Below are 25,428 nucleotides of genomic sequence, written 5' to 3'. Positions count from 1 at the left end.
TGCAGCCACCAGTATCCAACTCGAACCAAACTTCCCGGCCTTTATCCCCTGCTGCTACAGCTCATGACCCTTTCCCTGATCAAATAGACCCAAACCCTAGATTAGCTAAGAGAGTAGGCAACAGCCCATCGAGGACTATGACTACTCAGCCCTACGTAAACTCAGTGAGGAACACATATAATAGGACTAAATCCCCAAATATATTACATCGCCCAAGTGATCTATTACATCTCCCTCCAGAGGTTACACCTTACGTAGTGGTCTTGGCTAACGTTCCATCTCTAGACGATCAGCAGATAGAATCATGGACGGCTCTGAGAAATAAGGCCCTCAATTGGATAGGAGTCCGCCTGGGCTCAGGAATGGTCGGGCCCCTTTTTGAAAATATAAAAATGGTCAGGAGAATTAAGTGGAGAGGCAGCAGTAAGAAAGTGCTGGAAGGCGACTGTGTGGTCCTTTCATTCAGGTCACCAAATCTAGTGGACAAACTTATCCACGAAAGGGGAGCCACACAAGTCACTTCCCAAGGAATTTCACTACTACCCTTAGTTTTTTTTTTATCAAAGCCCAGTGGGGTATAACCCCATAAGCCCACAACCAGCAAGAGTATTCCTAAATATACCAGACCTCCCTATAGGGCGCAACAGATTTCACCCCCTCACGGCCTTAGAAGACATAGATTGACTCAATAAGAATCAGGCAGTTCCCCCAGATGAATTAGCCCAGACAGAACATAAACCAGGGCGGGCTTCAAACAAAGAACATACACCTTATACAATAGATCTTATAGCAAACAGGTCCCAACTCCATCTAACCCAGAGCAGTGCCCCCAGAAATACATCACAGCCACCAGGCGACATTCTACCCCCCTGTACACCAATGGACCAGTATGGCATCCCTAAACAGAAAGCAGAGTTTGCCCTACTGTTTTGGAACATTGCAGGTCTAACTAACAAGATAGACAATGAGAATTGGGTGAACTTTATAGAAGAATATTCATGCATATGCCTTCAAGAGACGTGGTTATTGAGCCCTCTCCACATTAACGGCTATAAAACATTTCACTCGCCAGCTGCTCAGTCTAGGCATGGTAGACCAAAAGGGGGTCTATGTACATATATCTCTAACAAGTTGCGACTACAAAAGCTAGAGTGGAAATTTACGAGCTTATACTATCAAATGATAGAGGGTAACTTGGATCATAAGACTCACCTAGTCATCATTAACCTCTATAATAATGCAGCCCCAGGAGAGTTTGCTAATATCCTAATGGAGATGGGAAATGATTTTTTTTTAAAATAACAAGTATCAATAATAATCGTGAGACCTTTATGATCTGGGGTGGATACTTTAATGTCCAGCCCTGTAAAGAAACCTCAGATAAGGTATGTGACTGGGATCCTGAAGGCAGTGGCTTAAGTCTTCACTTTGCACATAATACCCAAGGAGACGCACTGAATTTACTGGCTCAAACCCATAATTTATCTTTTGTAAACAAATTATACTCTGCTGAAACTCAGTTTAACCCAACATACAATGGAAGGGGCGCGAACACCGTGATTGATTACGTCCTAATGTCAACCCACTTTGCACACTACCTTAAGAATTATACTCTGCATGACATCGCAATTAGCGACCATTACCCTCAGAGTCTGAACCTCCTAATAACCCCCCTTACAGCAGATCGAGATGACAGGGCCACTCTGATAGATGATATCGAATTAATGCCGCGTAATGGATATACCCTGAAATGGTCACAGATTGACCCCGAGTCTCTGCTGAAACTGTTATTAAGCGACTGCAAGTATGCCTTTGCAGACTGTTTAAGTGAGAATCCAGACCCAGGGCGATGTTTAAGTGCCTTTACATTGATTATGCAATCTATAAAGAAAGCCCTTACAGTCAGAAGTGGTAAGCTGGGAAAAAAAAGGGCCACTGGATGGTTTGATTATAACTGCTCACAAGGACATAGGAAATTGAAAAAGGCTCTAAGAGCCCCAAAAAGATCTTTAACTGAGATACGCAAGTGCAGACAAGAATATAAAGCAGCAATGAAGGGAAGGAAATTGACATTAAAAAGAACTCTGTGGGAAACTCTACACACAGCTAGCCGAACGAAAGATAACATTCTTTTCTGGAAAACAATCAACTCTCCTATGTTTGGGGATAGAGACTCCCCCAGGATGGAAATAGCGATCTCCGAAGAAGACTGGATTGCATATTTTTCTAAAATATATTCTCGGGCTAGCGATGCGAACCCTACATTTTCTGTATACGATCAACCTCTCCAGGAAGGTACACGCCTGTTAATAACCCCACAATTTAGCCTTGAGGAGGTAGAGGAAGCCATGATCTCAAGTAAATCAGGGAAAGCCCCGACGGCGTTCCGATTGATATATACAAGGCCAATATCCAACTATGGGGGCCTGTACTGACGCAGTCATTGAGGGCCATTTGTATACGAGGTCCCCTACCATCTTGGGGAGACTCTAATATAATTCCAATATATAAAAAAGGCGACCGCCTCAATCAAGCCTGTTGCAGACCAATCTCCTTGCTGGACTCAACGGCTAAATTAGCAGGGAGAATTATCTTGAACAGGTTGCAAACATGGGCGGAAAAAAAGAGTGCTTTATCTCCTGTCCAATATGGATTCTGGAAAGGAATTGGCAGTGGAACAAAGCCTGAATCTAAGTATTATTATAGGAAAGTATACAAGGATTAGAGAAGGTAACCTGCATCTGGCTTTCATTGACCTATCATCGGCATTTGATTGTGTATTACATGACAAACTATGCGATATCTTAAGTAGCATGGGGGTAGAACCAGCTATAATTCAGTTCATACGAGAAATGTATACAGGGTGCAGTGCAAGAGTGAGGTATGGCCTAAAGGGGGAAAGTACTCGCCCTTTTGGCATACATAGAGGTGTGCGCCAAGGTTGCGTTCTTGCCCCGTTCCTGTTTTCAATGTATATAAATAACTTAGAAAATGTATTGGCTAGTAACTGTAAAGATCTACCCCAAATAGGCAATCGTGCTGTCCCGGTTTTACTCTATGCAGATGACGCAGTTTTAATGGCCAGGACCCCGTTAGCCCTACAAAAACTCCTAACTACCTGCATCACATTTATGTCACAACTGGGTCTTACCGTCAATCGCTCAAAAACGTTCATTATGAACTGTGGTGGGAAACGCAGCAAGTCCTATAATATTACTACGGCGGATGGGAGAGTAGAAATTGCGCGAACCTTTTCTTACCTGGGCATAATGTTTGACAAACAGGGCTCCTGGGCTAATTGTAGGAAGATGAAAAAAGCCCAGCTTATTAAAACAACGATGGCTCTAAGGATTTTCTCCAAAAGGATAGGGGGGATTACCCCGCCAAATATGATAAAAATTTATAAAGCCAAGTGCACCCCAGCCGCCATGTACAGGTCTGGAATTTGGGGATACACCAATTGTAATCTGGTGCAGACGGTTGAAAATGATTTTATAAGACATCCATTGATGGTACCAAATGGTACATCATCATACATTATCCACTCAGAACTGGGGCTCCCCTTTATTACTGACGTGATAAAGATTCAACCCTTATTGCTATGGCACAAAGTCTGGACCTCGGAACATACTGAACTAAATAAGGCCATTTTGACTGACTGCATGGAGTCTATATACGCAGCAAGGGTGCCCTGGCTAAGATACGTTATAACCTTTTTTGAAAACCTGGGCAATAAAGCCTATTACACAAACCCAGCTTTGCTGGAAAAAATCTCTAGGAAGGACCTGAATGCTCTGGCATTAAAACATCTAGAAGATTTAAAATGGGAGGTTGAATCAAAAAAGCCCACCGTCACTTACAACCAAATAATTCTGTCGACGGAGGCCATTCAGCCTTATTTGACGAATATGATAAACCCCGCCATCGTTTTGTTCTCACCAGACTGAGGCTAGATATATTCCACCGTCTAGTGACCTTTCCAACTATGAATGATTGGAGCACCACCCTGAAGGCTTGTCCATGTGATGCAAAGGCACCACAATTCATGTGGTTTTATTCTGTAAATTCTATGCCAAGCAAAGAAAACGCTTAGTAGCCCCTCTTCTAAGGTTAATCAATCTCCCCCAGTGTCGTACCGCGTATGCCAGCCTCCAGGTGCTATCCTCCATTGAGATGTGCGGAACCTTGGCCAATTTTTTATGCTCCGTATTAAATACAAGAAAGCGCATGGGGGTAGCAATGTAATTTTATCTAGTTTACCCAACGGTTCGTATTTAGGAAATTTTTCTTAAAGAATTTTAAACATTTCTCATGTATGGATCTTTTTTTTATTTTTTTATTGTAAATCATTAATATTTTTAGCTTATTTATTGTATTTATTGTATATTGAAATGTAGAATATTTGATACTTTTATGACTTGTGGAAAGTCGAATAAAGTTTTTGTACTACTATACAAGAAATGAAGGGAAAAGCTTAAAAACAGAAAAATATAGCAACGGTCTGAAAGAATTTGGCCATTATTTTATTAATCTAACCTTATAAAGGATTTACAGTTTTTGTCACTTTGTTTTATTGTTTACTTGGTAGCACAAACTTAACTTCTCCATCGCTCGTTTTTAACATAATAAAATGTACAACATCCCTCAAATGTAGCAGCCCCTGCTTAATTCGCTCGCATTTGTAATGAGAAATGCCTTAATTTTTTTCTGTAGTCTGTTAACAAAGGCTGCAATTTTGCTGACTCCATACGACAGCTCTATTCCCTCCATAGACTACAGAGGTCCCAAGCCTTAGCAGATGGTTTCAGCTCCTGCTGCGCCTAAGGGACAAAAGTTATTTTACGTATATATATAAGGATTATAAGACTCCCTGCTTTAGTAACTGGATGTTACCTTCAAGTTGTTCTTTAGGTCTCACCTGTGACAGTGCATGCATTACCATCACGTGCTCCTGCTTTCATGAGATATTGTTTATTAAAAGGGGCTTGGAGCCTTCTCATTGCTTACCATTTGTGGGCATCATTGTCTCTCTCATTTGCTGCTTCCTAATTGTGCAGGGCATGCCAGCTTCACTTCCTCTTTTGTATGTACCATTTACCAAAAACTGATTGCTTCATCTTGATTAGCGGCCTTACGCTGCTAGCGGTGTGATTGAGGCTCTGTTTTCTTTCTTCTTCCCTACATGCTGCTTCTTCCTGTGTCTCTTCTTATCTCGCGCCAGGGTTGCTTTCCTCACCTGTCATAGGAAAAAAAAGCGTTATGACGTGACCAGCTAGCCGGGTCAAAACACTTTTTCCTAACTTTTTGGCTTTTGTTTCAATGATCCACGTGTGATTGTAGTGTGAAGTGTGGTGGGTGGGAATGGGTTTTCTTTCTGTGCAATTGCATTCTCCTTGTAGAATTCCTTAATACTGCTTTGTTTCGATAGGTATAAATCAAGGAACACTTTGCTAGATGTATTTACATGTATGAAAGCATAGACATGCATTGTATGTATGTTCCTGACTCGGATTTTTGCATAGGCTTAACTTTGCATTTGTGTATAGTTGAGAGGAAGCACGTTCCATGCCTTGGTAGCCAAGACCGAAAAAGAGCAGCCACTCCTAGGACGCAAAACCGCTAACAATTTGGCAGTAGAGCGCGTTCCCATCTTAAGGCACACCTAGGCTGGTAGTGCTGGAGGCTATTACAAATATATTCATGGGGGTGAGTGATGAAAAGCACAAAAAGAAATAACTAAGACTATAAAGCTAATACACTTTTTAATAGGAAGCCAGTGCAGCTTTCGCGGAAGAGGATGTGCTAATAGTGTTTTGGGAAGTTCCAAGATTAATTGGGCTTCCCCATTTTGCACAGTATGCTGGCGGTTTAGCTGGTAAAATGGCAAACCCTGATAGAAGGTATAAATATACAAGGCCAATATCCAGCTATGGGGGCCTGTACTGACGTACTAATCTAGTCTAGAAGTGACAGAAGCAGGCACAATGATTTACCGCATGTCCATAGGGACAAACTCCAAGGTTTTCTTAAAGCCAGACGCAAGGCAAAACAGGATCCCGCCATAGAGGAGATCTGTTATCCGAAGGAAAGAATGTTATCAATCTTAACACCCAAAGTCCTGTAACCCAGTGGGTGAGGGGGGGGGAGTCCCATTTCTTCCAGCCACCAGTCATTGGACCACGAAAGCAGAATGGGCAAATAGCAGGATCTCTGTTTTAGAAGCGTTACACTTTAAATAGTTCCCATCCATCTAGCTCACCACCTCTAACGGGCACCTTTTGAATAAGGCCAGCTGAATTGGGGCCTCTCTACTGAAGGAGAAGATAAGCTGGATATCATCTACGAAAGAAATTACATTTTCCCAAATTTCTCAATACTATGGGCAAGGGACGTAATGTACACTTCAAGCAACTTAGGACGTGGGAATCATATTTAATTTACTTAGGTGCCGAGAAGTAAGGCTCCAGAAGGACCGATTGTACTCTATCAGATAAAAGGGATTGTATCCAGGTCCACTCTGACCCACCAATCCCAAAATTGGTGTGTCTACATAGAAGGAGAAGGTGAGAGATAGTCTTGAAAGCCACTGACAAATCTAAAAGAATGAGGGTGGTCATCTGACCCTGATCTGAGCAAAATCTGCTTTCCTCAGAAGCCTCATTCATAAGTAGATCTAGTTATGCTTTGTGTAATAAAAGAGGATGTGATCAGAAAATGAAAGGCATGCTTCAGTAACTTGTCCTTCAGAGCTACTCTTTATTAAAGAGAGCTCATTTGTCGCCCACTGTTGCAAAACCTGTTGCACAATAGCAGCATTGTATTGTGTTCTAACCTTTCTTATCGTCTTTGTCAACTGTTTCAGTGTGTGCACACGCCTGTGTGTGAGCATGCACTTACACAAGCCCTGTTTGGGCTCCAAGATATTAATTATTAATGCCTCAGGGGAGGGGCAACCTTGAAAGTACTGTATTCACTTTTTGTTTTTAGGACTTTTTAGGTCTCTTCTAAGACCGCACATGCATGCACTGTCACTTGAAAGACATTTTGTTTACTAAAAGTGGCTTGGAAGTCCACTAGTTGCTTACCGTTCATTGGCTTCATTGTCACTCTTATTTGCTACCACCTAATTGGGCAGCTTGTGCCAATGTCACTTCCTCTTCTTTAATTTCTTCCTTCTGTAGTACTAATTGCTTCATTTTGACAAATGTCATTCCGCTGCTTGTGCTATGATTGAGGTACTATTTTTTTTTTTTTTGCTTTTTGGTTCCCCTCTTGTCATTGTTGTTGCTTGTTCTCCCTTCTAACTCCTATGTTGCTTGTTCCCTTCCATTGTCCCTGTTGAATATTCCCTCCGCCTTCCCGTTATCTGTCTTGCTGGCCACATCCTAATGCTTTTATTCTAACTTTCAGTTATGTTGCACAGAAGCCATGCTGCTTTAAACATAGCTACAAGATGCTGTTAAAGCCAAAAGCTTTTGCATACTCGAGGCCTATTGGCTTTGCCAAAGCTTGTAAGTAAAATGTGATTTATATTTTTTGGCCCAGCATTTTCTTGAAGGGAACAGTGTTTCACCTTGGTTTTAAGCATGAAATTGATATTTTATGTATCAAAACAGCTCCTATCAAACCTAAATCATCTAAGAAGTATAGTACCGTTTTAACTTACCAATGCTGAGTTGAAGATGCTGGTCAAAATACTTTTTTCTTAAGATCTGTCAGAAAAGTATTGCCTTTCACGTTTGCAATACAAAAATCAGTTGTAAAGTGATATAAAAGTGATGAAAGGTCTCAATTCCATCCTAGTGTTGCACATGAAAAAATAGCTATGTGGGACCTCTCTTAGTCCTTTGTGGCTGTTGTCTGATGCTTTCATAAATCTTGAAGTACTCCTGTATCCCCTTTCTAAACCTAGTTTTTATTTTTACAATATTCATCCACCTCATTTGAAATAACTGCCTAAGCCTGTGCCCCAGGAGAGACCACAACTGATTCCCTCCTATTACAATCCTTTCAGTTTGAGACATTGTGAACCACTTAGAAGAGAGTGCCAAGGTGCTTAAGAGGTCTTGCGCAGGGTCATAATATATATATTTTTTTACTTAGCACAACAATTAGCCCCCGCAGCTTGGCACCTGTTTGAGGTGGTTGTGAGGTGATACATTGACCGAGGGGGTACATCCTGGCTGGGTCCTTTTGCCTGGCACTGGTCAAGAAAGAGACCCTATTGGGAAAATACTTGCTCACTGTTATGCCTAGAGATCATTCATCTCCAAGCCAAACAACTCTTTCTGACTATGAAATTCAGAAGCAAAGTTAGTTGGTTGACAAGGCTTTGCAGCAAAGATATGGAATTTCTACGAAGTAAGATGAACGTAAAAAGCATTCTTGTTCCATGTGTGACTCATACCAGTTCATCATGCCCTCCTTCAGTAATCCACTCCATTTTAGTGCCATGAAGCCTAGAAAGTCCGTGTGTCCATCTGTTTCAAATGCTGCCTTATAGACTGTCCAGATAACACTACTGCTCTAATCAGCTTGGCACACAGCAGGCTGGCTTAACTTAAGAGGCAATATATAAAGTATTTGTGCAACACACACACTAACACAACGAAAACACCACAAAAAAACTCCATACAGGTTTAGAAAAACGTTGACTATTTATTTGAGTAAAACAAGATAAAAATGACAAAAATCCAATTGGTATAGGTTGAGATGTGAGTTTTTTTTAAGATTAAACTAAAAATAGTGCTTATAAGTCAGTAGTGGTCAAAAGGTTACTTGAGGTTGCGAAGGACTGGTGCAAATCAAGTCAGGCCGACCGTGATGAAGGGTAGGCTGACAACAGAAGTCATGCAGGGCCCTCTGAAAATGTACCTTGGTTGGAGCAAGCATCGACGTTGAGGAGCAGATGTGAAGGTGGTTATATTTTTCACACGGTTGGGTCCTGAGTTGGCATTGAACTCCATAGAGATGAATGCCATGTGTTGTCGTAGAGCCGCACAGAGTGTCGTCGTCAGGCCATGCAGGCTGTGGACCCACTGTTGTTGAACAGCCTCTGCAACGACAGGGTGATGCATTGGTTGTGACTGAGGCAGTGGTCGCGATGCCTCAGTTTTTGCCGAACTTTGCTGCAGAATCCACTTCTGAGGCCCAGGACTGGAGGGGGCTCCTCAGGCAAGGATAGGATGCATAGAAAGACCTGCACCACCAGGAGAGTGCATGTGATCTTTAATGTCCCCGAGTCTGCAGAAGAAGAGGGGGCAAGGCAGCAAGCCATTGGAGTCACTCTGGGTTCAAGTGAGATGGGTCCAGTCCTTGCCCTCAGAAGGGCAGAGATCAGCAGGCAGCAGGACAGCTCAGCAAAGCAGAGAAGACAGGCAGTCTTGGGACAGGCAGTCCAGGAAAAGTGGCATTCCTTACAGCACAGCAGTCTTAACACCAGCAGAGTTCTTCCCAGGTCCAGTCTTCCCTGGTAGCATCAGAGCCCTATTACTTATACCCACATATACGTTTGACGTGAGGGTGACTTCAAAATAGCTCCTTGAAGTGTACAGGTCCCTCTTTCATCCCAGCGCTGGCTCCAGACTATCAGTAGGGAGTAATCAGCCTTTTGTGTGGGGACAAACATTTCCCTTTTCAAGTGTAAGTGTCAGCTCCCCTTAACCCTTCCTGCCCAGGAAGGCCCATCAGAATGCAGATGAGTCCTTTGTCACACCCACCCTTCCTGTATTTGTGGCTGTCTAGAAGGAATGCTCAAAGTGTAGCTGTCACCTAGCCCAGATGTGTATTGGAGACAGACTGCAAGGCACACAGCAGTAAGAGCAGAGAAATGCCCACTTTCTACAAGTGGCATTTCTAAAATAGTAATGTTAGATCCAACTTTATCATTAAAGAGGATTTATCATTACCATTCCAAAGATATGAAACATAACCAAGCTACTTATTTCTGATCAGGAATTACAGCTTAAAAGTGTATTAAGGAATTCCCAATCCTGACCTATCAGAGAAGTAGGCCTCACCGTAGTGAAAAACAACCTTGTGAGTTTTCTCTACCAGGGCATGTACAACTTACAAGAACATGCCCTGCCTTTTACTTACATAGCACCCTGCCTTTTAGGCTACCTAGGGCCTACCTTAAGGATTACCTCGAAGTAATGAATTTGAAGAGTTTAAGGCTGGCAAGAGGTTTTAAATTTCAAGTCGAAGTGGCAGTGAACTGCACACACAGGCCCTGCAGTGGCAGGCCTGAGACAGGTTTGAAAGGCTACTGGTGCGGGTTGCACAATCAGTGGTACAGGCCCATTAGTAGCATTCAATGTACAGGCCCTTCGTACATGGTATTCCACTTGACAAGGGACTTACAAGTAAATTAAATATGCCAATTGTGTGTACAACAATGTTACCATGTTTTAAGGGAGAAACTCATGCACTTTAGCAATGGTCAGCCATGGTAAAGTGCTCAGAGTCCTAAGGCCAACAAAAGGATAAAGCAAAAATGTAAGTCAAATAGGCAAAAAGATTGGGGGAAGACCACTTTAAGGCTGTAAGATCTAACCAGAAGCAACTCAGCTTTCTGTACGTTGCAGCCGCAGTCACAACCTTACTTTGGAAGATGTTACAATCTTTTTTTATGTAATACTGCTGCAATAAATATTTTTCCCAGCTCAATCAATCATGTTAATTTTTTTTTAAAAAGTAAAAAATAATAATAATAATTTGAAAAAAGATCAAATGCAAACAGAGATTAATTTAACTATAAAAAGTACAGACATATTTGGGAATAAGGCTAAAATTCAGAGTTCTCCAGCGAGTGGCTCGTGAGCTACTGGTAGCTGTCCCGGTACCCATAACTAGCTCTCCAGCATGCAGCCTAGCTAAATAAATTAGAAGCTTTTGGTTAGTTGAATTCATATGTATACCATAATTGAAAAGCGTGTCTTTGAGAAGAAAAGTTGTTTATTTTTAGAACTCATTACATGATGTTTGGGAAGACTTATTACTAGTATTATCGTTGCAGCTATGTTTGTTATGTAATACACATGGACAGGCATTTCACACTGAAAAGGCATTTTTTACATTATTGCTGAGATCTGTGCCTGATGTACTGATGTGATCGTTACTGGTAACCTTGCATATCGAGGCCACTAATGTAAACTTGCCTGATGTGGTCCGTGCTAAACCTTTAATAATATCAGTAACTCGGGATGATTTTCATTGAACATAAGTAGCTCTTACTGCAGAAAAGATTAGAGACACCTGCTATAATTAAAGGCAAAAAAGAACCCCAAACAGCTGTACTCAGTAAGGGGCTTTCCATTTGGTTCCTATATCGCCTAGCACTTCAAACTGTCCCTTAATTGCACGGCTGCAACAAGCAACTACAAAGCTGATAAGTGGGCTGGATGATGTTAGTGAATTAATATATACAATTCTACATTCTCGGATCCCCCCCTTTCACCAGTACAGGTTACAAAAACATGCACTGGGGAGCTGTAAATATAGTGCAAAAGAACAATAGTCTCATATTGCCTAAAGGCAGAATTACAAGGACATAGTGGAGTGCACAACTACATGTCTGATCCTAAGAAAACTAACTCCATCAACAACCAGCCCAAACTTAAATGAGCAAGTAGGACTTGTACATGAGTACTTCTGACCCAGTCCAAATATAGCACCATACCATCGTACCGTGGCATGGCTCAATAAGGATATAGGCCCTCACAGACGATTTGGAGAGCTTTGCCTTTTCTCTTTCAGACATTGCATTTGCCTGGTACCTTTAAGCAACCCGTTGCAGAAATTGTGAGGTGCATCCATGGGGCATAAAAAGCCCATTTGAGAAATGACTTTTCTAATGTGTATTGAGCATGCAATAGAACGGCCTTGGGATTCTTCACTGTTTCCCAGTGAGTTTCCTTTATAGGGAGGCTTCACGGATGGACCACACTGAGGATCATAGACGAGTGCCCATTTAATTTTATCACATGATTTTAACAGATTGTTTCATCACAGGCATAGGTTGACTTTCCTGTCAGAAGAACCAGAATATTGTTTAACAAGACAATCTCTAAAGTTTGTATTTTTAAGAGTTGGTGTACTGTCTTAGTCCTGCCCAATAAGATGCAAAGTAAACATTTTTAGTACTATGAACTGTGAGGGCAGAACGTATTGCAAAACACCACACTTAGTGGAAAATGAGACTACCTCTTTAACTGTGCTTACTAACTAGATCTGTCATAGGCTGGGACCCACTCAGTTTTTAGTCAGAATGCCCTCCCCCACCTCAGTATGGTCAAAAGTCAACTGGCTCAAAGGGTTGATTATCGAAAAAAATGGATTTTAATCTGTCTCTGGTACGCCCAGTAGACATTATCTTGGATTTTATTAGGGTGGCGACCGGGCTGAGAGACCCCCCCATATAATACACATATTTGGGCACAAGATGTGGTAGGCCAGTTGTAGTCTAAGACAAGAGAACTGGCTCATCTGCATATCAAAGAAGAGGGAACTGTCTACTCCTAACCTTGCTGGGTAAAAAGAGACCATGCACTGCAAAGCTGCCCACGTAATTACCAGTGACCGAAATTATTCAAGCATTCCACCCATTACTTTTATGCTTACTCCTCACTAGACGGGTCGGCATCAATGCCCATTAGCTTGAATTCCAGGAGATTGAAAAATTAAGTAAACTGCTAACACGCACTCTTTCCTGACACCTTTATTAGACTTAAAAAGGTGTCTTGCATCCCCCCCCGGCCCCCCTTCCCCATTTAGCCATGAATCATTGAAGCACTAAGCTTGTTATAGAGAGGTGCCAGGAGAGCGACCAGGCTCTTTTACAGACCTAATAAACTCAGGATGAACCACAATTCGGACATGTCAAACGTGAAAGACCGGACCATAAAAGTGAGATAAAGCGGGTTTTGTGGCACAGAGCATATTTAAAGAAACCCATAAAAAGGTTAAGTCATAGCACCATTGTACCAATAACTTAGCGCAAACTATATTGAACATCAGAGAGGATGACTGAGTCAGTAACCTGATCCTGGAGAGTTTGCAAACAAATATCTATAAAAGCTTGACAGGGGAATCAAGAAGGGGAATAAGTTGATAGCATATGGGGTCTTGTCTATCCCCCTTCTTGACGATAAGAATGAAGGAATTGTAATGTAAGACTCCCACATCTTAGGGAAACCAAACGTGCAGAGTTCAATGTTTAAAACCCTATTAATTGGACCCATACTTCTTCGTTAAACTTAAATATATCCATGGGCATATCATCTGCGCCCGGTGTCTTGTTGCTAGGGCTAGCTTTCATTTATGGCTTTTGCTTCTTTTGGAGAGATACAAAAATTGCAGCTAGTGCAACTAATTACAACTTTTTCCGTTTGTCACTCATTTACCCTGCTCTATATAAATTATTAAAACGATTCAGCTACCAACGATCTGGCATGACGTTCAGCGGTGTAATGCAAAGTGGCGTGGCTTCCTGATACCAGTCTCCAAAGCTCTCTCCAGTCCTAGTCCTTATAAGCCTCCTCAAAATCACCCCAGCTAGATGTTACATAAGCCCCTTTGTCTTCCTTATGTGCTCTTTTTAATGTACCCCTCTTTATGTCAAGGCTTGATTGGGATCAGTGGTTTTAGGTGGGGCACACATTCCCAATTAATAATATTAATCACCTGTTTTTATATAGCGCTGTTTACTGCATTACTGCTGTTCCTGTGCACTGGAATTGACACATTTTATATTTACCCAATTTAAAAGTATTAATTTGCTGACCTTGGAAGGTTGTAATGCTAAGTCGGCCTTACTAGGATTTAGACTCCCGGCCTGCAGGTACATGCGTAGGTTACAAGTATGCATTCAACGTACAGTGGCAGAATGCTGACTTACCACTAACCATTTGCTCATGAAGCGCTGTCTAAATGATACATACTGAGTCGTTACTTAGTCAACAGCCCCGTAAGCGCTTTAGGGCTTGCAAAGGGGGAGATGCTATAAAAATACCAATGCTAATAAAGTAAACTACTTGGCTTCTTAACAGAGTTGTGTCCCCTAACTTCTGTGTTAAGTCTTTTTCTAGTACAACTGCTTCTAATTGAGCACCGGAGCTAAAGGGCAGGAGCCCTTTAAATTCTTCATTTGCGCTCCCGCTCGCGGGGACGCGGGTTGCGCTGCTGGTTCGTCCTGACTCTCCTCACCTGGGGGCTGACATCGGAGCACCGGAGCTAAAGGGCAGGAGCCCTTTAAATTCTTCATTTGCGCTCCCGCTCGCGGGGACGCGGGTTGCGCTGCTGGTTCGTCCTGACTCTCCTCACCTGGGGGCTGACATCGGAGCACCGGAGCTAAAGGGCAGGAGCCCTTTAAATTCTTCATTTGCGCTCCCGCTCGCGGGGACGCGGGTTGCGCTGCTGGTTCGTCCTGACTCTCCTCACCTGGGGGCTGACATCGGAGCACCGGAGCTAAAGGGCAGGAGCCCTTTAAATTCTTCATTTGCGCTCGCGGGGACGCGGGTTGCGCTGCTGGTTCGTCCTGACTCTCCTCACCTGGGGGCTGACATCGGAGCACCGGAGCTAAAGGGCAGGAGCCCTTTAAATTCTTCATTTGCGCTCCCGCTCGCGGGGACGCGGGTTGCGCTGCTGGTTCGTCCTGACTCTCCTCACCTGGGGGCTGACATCGGAGCACCGGAGCTAAAGGGCAGGAGCCCTTTAAATTCTTCATTTGCGCTCCCGCTCGCGGGACGCGTGCGGGCGCGCCCGTGCGAAGCCCGGGCCAAGTGCGGGCCCGTCCGTGCCCGTCAGAGGCCGAAGGAGGCCGGGCTGGGCCACCCCTCTTGGTCCTAAGGCACGGCAATTGCCCCTTCTGCATAGGGAAGTACCCCAATCTCTCCTCTATATTGTGACATAGTACCATTCGCCAATGGGGAAGCGTAAGGCCAAAGACAGCCCGACTTTAGGCTCTGGCAAATCCAAAATACTCAAAATCAATAAGACTATGTTACCCCACACTAGCCATGTCGCCAAGGAAATAGACGATTTAATAGAAGAGGTAGAACAGATTCTAAACAACAAGGAGAAGCCTAGTCGAAAGGGCTCAAAATCTGGCACGCTTATTCCATTTCTAACATCTAGTTCACATACTGTTGTTAACTCTCATTCTGTCGCCTCATCTCACCAACCACTCCAACAGTCGTTGCCTTGTCAAGATCCTATTGCCCTCCCTACACCCTATTCTGATGTAGATGCTCTTAGAGCTTGTACACCTCACCCTTCAATTTTATGCTCTAATCGTTTTTCTCCGCTGGCATCCATTGATTCGGACAATCAGCAACCAGCCATCTCAGCTCTGCCATGTACAGTGAGTCCTCCTCTACAAAATGATTTGTTCACATTGGTGTGTAGCCTTAAGTCTGAAGTTAGCGAGTTGAGAGCATTATTGCTTGAAATCACCAACTTTCTTAAAAGCAAATATCCTTCCCCTATTAGCGAGCCTAACTCAAACCTTTTGCCTACCAAGCAACCACCTGCAAAAGGCGTTTTTCCAAACGGGCCTCTTCTGCCACTAGCTTGTGCTGCAGGTCCCATAGACGATCAGTGTCCTGCAAAACAGCTTACGTCCTCTTTTGGAAGAACTACCCCTCTCCTTCCTAATGTTCCCTTCAAATGGGATACTACCAAAGCTTTATACCATAATCATAAATTAATTAGCAACAACTACATATACATGTGCAATGTTCCACCTTTGCCTCCAAACGTGAGAGAAGACAAAGCCTCACTAACAAACAAGGTCTTGCACTGGGTGAGACATACCAGGGGTTGTGGCTCAATCATCTATGATGACATTGTATCTGTCGAGCGATCTAATGGTTCCCCTGGTCTCTCTGGTCCTAGTGACTTTATAACACTTAGTCTTAAAAGCCCACATTTGGTAGCAGGCCTCATGGAAATGGAAGCACGGTCTATACGCAGGAAGTCCTCAGCAATTACTCTTTCAGCTAGCTGTCCTACTGCTAGCTATATGCGTGTGAATCCTTCCACTAGATCAGCCAATTTGGCCCCGAACCATTTTACAACTACTCAAGACATAAGACTAACAGGCCATCAGGTCCAGAGAGATCCACTCCCTGATTTGGCCCCTAAGTTCTGTTTTCGCCCTGCTTCAAGGGCCCAACTAACCCATGATCATGGGGCTACCTCGGATATTGACTGACTATGCTTCACCAACCTTTGCACAGCCACAGCAGCCATGAACTTTCCATCTAATTCACCTTGCCCAGCCTCTCTTCTTTTATCGGACTCACAACCTGGAACTATTAATAATTCCACAAGTCTATTTAAGGCGAACCCCGTTGCCAGTTACGTCCAAGTTGATACTACCATGAACTCAAACATTTCTTGTGTCCAGCACACAGCAAAACTTTTATCCTGGAATGTGGCTGGCATTAACAGCAAACTTGTTGACACTGAGTGGGGGGCACTCGTTGGAAATGTTAACGTCTGCATGTTCCAGGAAACATGGGCAACGCATTGTACATACAAACAAGGGTATAGTTCCTTTTTCAAGCCTGCTAAGCCATCTTTAGCTGGCAGGGCGGCAGGGGGTTTAATCACATGGGTAAAACTTATAGAGGGGAGTGGTACAAAGGAGATATATGTGGATTCCCATGATATTTTGGCCGTTGCTATCTACCCAGCCTCAGGCACTCCTGTCCTTTGTCTAAATATTTATAGCAGACCGGGACCCTCAAATCACCGATCTCCCATTGTCGAGCTACTGAATATCTTAATCTCAGACCTTCGCCTCAAATATCATATCATAATAGCTGGTGACTTTAACGTTCTACTTGAACTTAATGCAGATCACATAGAGGTCATGCAGTCTGAAGATAGTGTATGGAATATCCCTCCTCCTGTGACTTTTCATTCTACCCAGCAAAATTCATATAAACCAAGCGTTAGGGCCTCACAGATAGTGGACCTCATGATATCCCATGGCCTTCGTTTGGGTAATGGCCGCTTTCCAGCGGACATTCCGGCCAGACCAACCTTCTTCAGGGGCTCATATAGTAACAAACTGGATTATATCCTCTTTGACTTAAGACTATGGCACCATATTCTAGACTTAGAGGTGGGTCTTCCCCATACTAGTGATCATGCTCCCCTCCAGATCACATACAAGAGTTCTCTCCTAGTAGGGGTCGCACTTCCTCCTGTCTCCTCTACTGCCATGGAGCTGTCTAGTAATAGGCGTACAGTCAGGTGGGACTCCTTTGTGCAATCAAACAAGCTTCAAGGAAAATTGCGTGCCCTAACCTCCTCTCACCAGTTATTTGATACCAACCTTATTCTGGCTCCATTAGAAATATTGCCTCTTCATTTGGACCTTTTTTCTACTTTGAAAGAGCTGTTTACTAAACGTTCAAGGCCACTGACTATTTCCTGTATTCGACCACATACTAAATGGTTCAACAAGAGGTGTAGGGAGGCCAAAAATACTTTGGCCATTGCGCTAAAGACCAAGGACAGATCGGGCATCATCATTGCTAGACGTCATTATGCTTCTACTTGCAATAAAAGTAAATTCGAGTACGAAGAGGGGCTATGGAGCAATTTACTTGAGGCAGCTACCGTCCATGATTCAAAACGGTTCTGGCTCCTAGTTTCCTGTGGTGATCAGAACCGCGCATCTCACCTGGAGTCTTATATCTCTCCTGACATCTGGCTCTCCTACTTTAAGGAATTGTATGGTCCATTGTTGGCAAGTCATATTTCTGACATAATTTCGGAGGAGCCAACAACTTTTGACGAGTCTATGTCTCTCTTGCCCCCTTTTACACTGAACGAAACTGTGTCGGCCATTGCAGCCCAGAAAGCAGCAAAAGCCCCTGGGATGGACGGGATCCCCTCTGACATGTTTAAAGTGGACCAGAACACCTGGGGCCCATATATTAACAGACTTTCTAATGCCATCTTGACTAGCAGAATTTATCCTGATTCATGGAAAGAGGCGATTATAGTGCCCATCCATAAGAAAGGAGAGAGGAACAACCCGGGTAATTATAGACCCATCAGCCTCCTCGACAACCTTCAAAAAAATTTCTGTTATCAGTTGTTGAGCAGGCTGAATAAGTGGCTAGTTGAAAATCAAATCCTAAATCATCTACAAGCGGGCTTCAGAGAAAAAATTAGCACATTAGATCAGATATTTCGTTTTACTTCTATTAAATGGAAAGTTGTCGATGTTGACTTAGGCCACCTATATGTAGCATTTGTAGATCTAAAATCGGCCTTTGATCTAGTACCCCGCCCCAAACTGTGGGAAGTTCTGTCTAAAATAGGAGTCCCGTGCTCTATTTTAAATATTATCAGGGATCTTTACACTGGCAACTATGGTAGAATTAGATGGGGCCCACAAGGTGAATTAACAGAAAAATTTCTTACTGCCCGAGGCGTAAGACAAGGTTGTGTTCTTGCCCCTACCTTATTCCTTCTCTTCATAAACGCATGCATCCCTTATCTTATGGAGTGCTCTAACGACTCGCCTAAAATAGGAGGGCAGAAGATCCCCTGCCTCCTTTTTGCCGATGACACCCTGCTGGTTTCTCAAACAGCCACAGGCCTTTCAACCCTGCTTTCAAGATTCATTGACTATTGCAATGATTATGGGCTCGAAATCAACCGATTAAAAACCAAGTGCATGGTGTTTGGCGATAGGAAAGGCAGAATGAGACGACCTATCTATTTAGAGGGTGTCGCGCTGGAAAGAGTCAGCGATTTTGATTATTTAGGCCTGAAACTAGAAGACTCGCACAAGTGGCAGTGCCACATCCAGAAGGCAACTTTACGATTGCAACAGCGAGCGAGTGGCATTGCAAGATTTGCAGCCAGATCTCCTAGCTTTGCCATGACGCCCGCAGTAGAAATTTATAAACTACAAGCAAGAGGGGGAGCAATCTATGGAGCTGAACTGTGGGGCCACTGTTGCCTGGATGATTTGATAAAAGTGGAGAACTCTTTTTTAAGGTCATTGCTAAGAGTTCCTTCCAGTACCCCACTGCTCCCAATACGCATGGACCTAAATCTCCCTTCTATCAGCCAGATCGTTGCACTCAAGCCCCTGTTGTACTGGATTCGCTTATGGTCATCAGATTCTCTTGTCCATTATAGATGTGCGCTAGCTAACTTGATGGCCAACAACACTAGCTCCAAAATCAAGTGGTGTGCATATGTAGAAAGGACCCTCTCGCTTCTTGGTTTGGGGTCCTATTGGAAGGAACCATTATCTATCCCTAAGAACGCTACCCAGACACTAAAGGATGCTTTCTGGCTTCACGTTCAACTTTCCCAATTGTCCGCTGTCTCGTCATCATCCATGACGGGAAACTTTCTATATTTTAAATGCCATTATGAATTTGCACAATATATGGATATAGTATCTTCTCCGTTTGCTCGTTCATTATACATTAGATTCAGGGTGGGCTCTCTTCCTTTGCGTTCCCTCACTTATAAATGGTCTAATTTTAGTTGTTCTTCTAAGATGTGTCCGATGGGCTGTGCCAGAGAAGAATCAGTAACTCATATTCTCTTCCAATGCCCCGCATACTCCAAACAAAGAGCCCGTTGGATTATTCCTCTGTGCAGAAGTAAGGGTTTTAAAAACTGCTTGCTAGCTTTGAGAATTTTTAAATCTGATTCATCGGTTTTAGTGGTTTGTTGTTTGTCAAAATATTTAGATTCAATCTGGCGTATCAGACTGAACACGCTTAAAAAAGCAGAGGGAAATTTAACAATGAATGTGGTAAACAACAATTGATGGATTTATCATTGTATGCACATATCTCTTTTATTGGTTCAGATGCATTCCCTACCTGCTGTTTTTATTTTATTTTGTTCTTAGATATTTTTTTAAATAGAAATGTCCTTTTTATCTGATATGGTTTGCCAGGCTTGTATTTTATTATTTTACCTATAATGTGTTTTTACATAACTATAAGGTGCGATTTTCTAGTAGGGAACTGCTTATGTGTAAATATTTCTTTTTTCTTTTTTCTCTCCTTTTTAATCTTTTATGACTTAAATTGTTTATCATGTAGCTTGCTGTTCCTTTTTTGTGTGATGTGCTTTTATGGTATTTATATTTACCGAAATAAAGCTAATGAATGCTTCTAATTGCTAATGTTACTGTTTATACGTTGTGTAGACTTGCGATTTACTTGCAGCTGTGCTCAACTAGAACCATTTACTTGACTTTGCTTGCTTCGAATTGTCGGCAACACCTGAGGAAGTCTCTTGATGGCCCAGACTAGATAAGGTAGTTAACTGCTCTGTTGTGTAGCCCTGCAGTTTACTTGTATCTGTGCTCAGCTGGAACCATTTGCTTGACTTTGCTTGCTGGGAAATGTCGGCAGCACCTTAATAACTTTCACCGTTGATGGCCCAGTTTTGGATATGGTCCTGTGTTGGGGATGGGAGTTGTAAGACTGATCTAGTTATAGATCTACAGGCCTGGGTGTATCAGAGAAATGAGTACGATAAATCATCTGCTGGGTCAGTTTGACATCCTTGCCGGTAGGACTTCTCTTATAGACCTTAGTTTCCACGTCTCTGTCCTGTATTTACTATTAGTATATCTTTCTTCCTTTAAATTAGCAGTACTGCTATAACCACGTCCGTTTTCAGGGCATTACTGTTTGTTTAAGCACACTGTGTGTACACCTGCCCTTTCTGGTTCTGTTGACCCTGACAGCAACCCACACTTCTCAAACTTTCCCTACTCTTCTTGTAGGGCTCTCTATTGCATACCCCAGCTATATATGCTCCCTTGGTTCTAGCACTTATGCCTCATGTTCACAAGCAGAACTGAAGAGTCTGCCAACCTGAATAGAGCTCATCGCGTTATCTCCTCAGTGGCATGACTTTGAATCGTCACATATGGGGCACAACGTGCCAACTTATGACATGCTCTATTTACAACCCCAGTTTTGGCACAGAGAATGTATGAAGCTTTCCCATGGCCCTCTCGAACATCTGCAAAGAGTGGGGTGTGAAAGGCCAGGCACATCTTAATACTCTTCACAATGGACAAATCCCACTTTTGTGTAAGGAGCATTCCTCTTTTCACAAAATTCTTGCATATCACAACGTCTCCCTTCATTGTTTGTAAAGAATCCCTCACAAGGGATTGCTTTTTTTTCGTCTTTTGCACTGGAGATACACCTGGCCCAGAGACGACTGGGCCATGAGAAATGCCAGACATGTGTGAACTTGAAGTGAAAAGGTATGCAAGCTCACAAGGGAGGAAAACACGAATATTCGAAGAGAGCTTTGTCGTACTGTGTAAAAACGCTTTTACATACAAAACCTTGACGAGTTGTGGTCGATTTAGCAATCCAAGCGTCATTGCATCAGTTTGAAACACAATCTCTGAGATCACAAATTGTGACTGCAAAGACAAGACAGCTTTTTCTCTTTCTAGGCAGACAGAACTGGCCCCTGAGGTGCCACTGCAGTAAAATGTGGTACAAGTCCACGTGTCTTTAGAGAACCGGAAAATACTATGCATTTTATACTGAGCTGCTTCTGTTAGGATGAATTGGGGCAAATGGGTTTAAAGCCAGTTTTAAGAAAGGCTTTGATTATCCGGGGTTATGGAGTGGGGTTCATATGGAAGACATTAGCCATGTATAGAAAATATAAAATTGTAGAATTTGTTTTAAAATGTTTGTTGGAAAGAAATGGTGATTTTATAGTTGTAGGAAATGAAATGTTTAGTTACCTGTATTTTATACCATCAAGAAGTAAGATGTGCAAGGATTCTGGAAGTAGTTATTTGACTGGACCCTGCAGTGGTACCTGCCTATCTGAAGGCAGTTCAGACTATACTGTTCCATTTAGTTGCGGACCAAGGCTGATTTGCATAATGCGGGTTTCTGTGTAGAACGGCACAGTGGGTAAAAAGCGATGGTCTGGTGTCTAAGATTATTTCAAGCTTTTCTTCCAACTCCTTTTTGTTTTTGCACTAGACTCCTCCGTGGGACGGGTATGCCCAGACAGGTGTCCCGTGTGCTCTGTGCCAGAGTAGTCATACCCGTTTCTCACTATTGAGACCTAAGTAGATCAAAACCGGTCTGTGGTTGTTTCCGTTCCCATTTGGAGGGGACTTGGTGTGGCAGTTAGGATCAAACTGTTTCTATTGGAGCATGAACAAGATTGATTTGCATAGGATGTGTTTGTCTGGAACATGGGTACTCACAAACATTTTCCCAGAAGCCAAAAGGTTTTGACTGAGATGTGACCGAGGGCCGCATTGATAATACAAGGGTGGCGGTTGGGGGGTGAGGGGCTTAAAACCAGGAAAGGGGGAGGCGGTGCCTGAAAGGTGGGTGTAGGTAGGGGAGGCGAAGCATATACACCCATTGGCTGGATTGCTTAATGAGAAACCAGAAAACCTGGGATTATTCCCGGCTTCCCTATATTGTGTGATCCTAGGCAATTGTTTAATTTCACTATCCCTCCTTATTCTTCGTTATAATATATAAAAGAAAATTGAAATACAAAACTTCTGTGTGTGCATTGTACAAAAACTTCTCCTGTGTTTGATTTAATAAACTTAAGTTTTATTACTATACTATTCAAGGATCCCAGCCCAAAATGTGCACTTAACTGACTTGCATTACTTTCAGGGATTTTTTTTGGGGGGAATGAATGTAAATTCATGTTTGAAAACTATTGCTTAAAAAAAACTTCTCAGTGCACTGGTATAAAGTGATGTATTGGGGGAAACGGTTCTTCGTGTTAATAAACTACACTCTGAACTTACCTTATATTTTTACACTTTTGCTGCAAGACGACTTTAAAAATAAAGGTGTTTCTTAAAGTTAGGCTGTGCAGGATAAGCTAGTTACGACCTTCGTATGAACTTCAATTAAGCTTTAAATACAGGATTGCCTATTTCTTTAACAGTGAAGAAAACAGCAGCCCAGTGCTGCTCTTGACCTGGGGGCCACATGTAAAGGTCAGGTGGGCCGCCCTTTGAGTATCACTGGTCTGGAATGTCACATTTGGCAAACAATAGTGGCTTGGCATCCAGCCCAGAGTGATTGCCAGTGGCTGAGATTAATGCATGCATCCCTTCAAGCACCTTTCTGTTTTTTGCAAGAGTCATCTATAACATCTCTACTATGTACACATTTCTGTGGCCTGCAAAAAAGTGTTCTGGCTCCCCTAGCTTATTAAATTAAGTTTAAGACCTTCATTTGAACTAACAGATCGCCATTGGTATGACTCCTGATTACATTAAACAGTCTTACTCCTTACTTCTGTATAAGGGCTCTTAGATCTGCTGCTAAATAATGCTTTAAAACTTTCCATAAAGAGGCAGGGTGTAAATGTTTCCCAGCTGTTGCAAGCGCACTGTGGAACCCACTGGTTTGAGGGCATTAGTACAGTTTTTTTTCTATGTAGGAAAGCACTGAAGACCATTATACGTTGGTCCAGAGATGGCGACTAGATGGCATTATGTGTGTTCTGTTGATTTACAAATAATAATGATGGTGCGATTTCCCTCTCCATCCATTGGCACTCCTGACATGGTTTACGTTACATAACCATTCTGTGCGATTGGTATTTATTAATTGTAGGCTGTAGTATTTCTACATCAAGTTGCCAGTGCCACACCTCCTGGACCACAAACAAAAATGTGCAGCCTTTGGTGGTGCTAAGGAATCCTGGTTAATGGGCTTTCGATAACAGATGGTACCTGTCTGAATTTGGCAAGACTTGCCAGCTTGCTTGTCTGGTACCAGTGACAGAGGCCCTACGGTACACAGTTTGTGTGGAAGCTTAGTGTGTATTCTAACTTCAGCTCAAAGTGGACGGCAATAAGTACGGACGGTGCTTCCATATTGCATCTAAGGCAGCAAACGTCCACATCAACCTTGTGTCGCTTCACGTTATTGTAATAGGTCCATACAATGCTTGTCACTACATTAAGAGCTGTCAGGCAGACACATTTCCATTCCTTCGGAAGCACTGAAAATCGCTGCACTGTTCCTGGGCCTACTAATGTGCTTTGACCATAGACCATCATGACTAGTTTTGTTATTTCAGCTGGAGCAAAATCTTGCAATGTTTGCCTCTCACAATTACTGGTATGTTTCTGCCTTCTTAGAACAGGTGGAAAATGCAGCGTTTGTAATCACGGAAAATTGCCGGGACAGTGATCCATTATTGCTACGTCCCAGGAATCATTCTTTCTTTTGGAGTTAAAAACAGAGTTTGGTTTATGGTTACTGACCAAACTGTGAGATTATTGGCCAGTGCTCCTAATGACCCCTCCAACCATCTCCCAAGTGGTATCTTCCCCTGTCCCCCATTAAATTCCACTACACTTTAAGGAGGGACATAATCATGAGCACCTCAATGCTTACATATGCTTTAGCGCTTGATGGAAGAACTCACTTAGCTTCATGAAAGAATTCTAAAACAGTTCAACACTCCCCTGGCTGTACTCAGGGTACATAATGTACCAGCCAATATATTACACTGATAGCACTATTAAGGGATTAAGTCCTCCATTTTGGATATGGCAGTCTTTAATGGCAATAATGTTTAATTGAGGGACGGATAAACAGTGGATCAAATAGTAAACACCAGAAGCAGACTGCAGAAGTCAAGCTTGGTACTGAGAGAGGCCACCTCGAGAGTCCAAACGTTTCAGCTAATTACAGGGATGAATGCTTAAAGAAGGCAGTATCTCCAGCCCCTGCTCAATGGAGCTCACGTATATATGCTTAAGTAAAAATTACATGGTACCTTTTCTATGTACTGTACTTACTGTCTTTGAAGCAATTTGAAGTGAGTTTCTTTGGCATTCCTTCTGTATAATCTCCTTCAAATCTGACTTTAGCAAAGCATAAGATTGATAGTTCTCAAGTCAATTTGAACTTAAGCTGCTTGTGTATTTCATCAGAATTACGTTTTTATAGCATTTACAATATATAGCAGGTGGCATCTGTGCCCGATATACCTTCATTGCGATGCTTGAAAATCACTGTATCCGTTTACTGGAATTCATTGGTTATTCTTTACACTTGGTAAAGGAATTCTATGGTTTAAGAAAGCCGTGTTAACTGACTGCTTCTTTTTGCAGATGGGGCTCATTTGACCATGTCTGTGAGTAGGATTTAAAGCTGATTTCTGACTGCGTGGCCTAGTGATGATGGTTTCAAGAGTCGTGTTTTGTTTTTTATGTTGCAGGCCTGGATCGGGGATGTACGAGCTGGCTCTGCTACGTCCTGCGGAAACCACATCAAATCCAGTCAATGTTTGGTGGCCTTTAATACCGACTCTGCAGGTGAGGTTGGGTATGAGGTTAGAGCGAAACAAAGATGATCGGGATGAGGCCAGCATGATCGTGTTGAAACT

At 42.8% G+C, this 25,428-nt stretch overlaps 1 protein-coding gene across 2 annotated transcripts in view; it reads left to right on the top strand.

Moving 5' to 3' along the window:
• Nucleotides 1-25,428, top strand: part of LOC138261488 (coronin-7-like) — a 1,075,977-nt gene that overhangs the window by 30,282 nt on the left and 1,020,267 nt on the right. For both annotated transcript variants that reach the window (XM_069210466.1, XM_069210465.1), the window contains exon 2: nucleotides 25,261-25,357. In XM_069210466.1, coding sequence (XP_069066567.1) covers nucleotides 25,261-25,357 — 97 coding nt within the window. The remainder of the gene's footprint in view (nucleotides 1-25,260; nucleotides 25,358-25,428) is intronic.

The sequence above is a fragment of the Pleurodeles waltl genome, chromosome 10 (genome assembly GCF_031143425.1).
Source record: "Pleurodeles waltl isolate 20211129_DDA chromosome 10, aPleWal1.hap1.20221129, whole genome shotgun sequence".
In the NCBI taxonomy this organism is placed as follows: Eukaryota; Metazoa; Chordata; class Amphibia; order Caudata; family Salamandridae; genus Pleurodeles; species Pleurodeles waltl.
The sequence above is the reverse complement of the archived record's forward strand: the minus strand, read 5'-3'. Positions and strand labels throughout refer to the sequence as shown.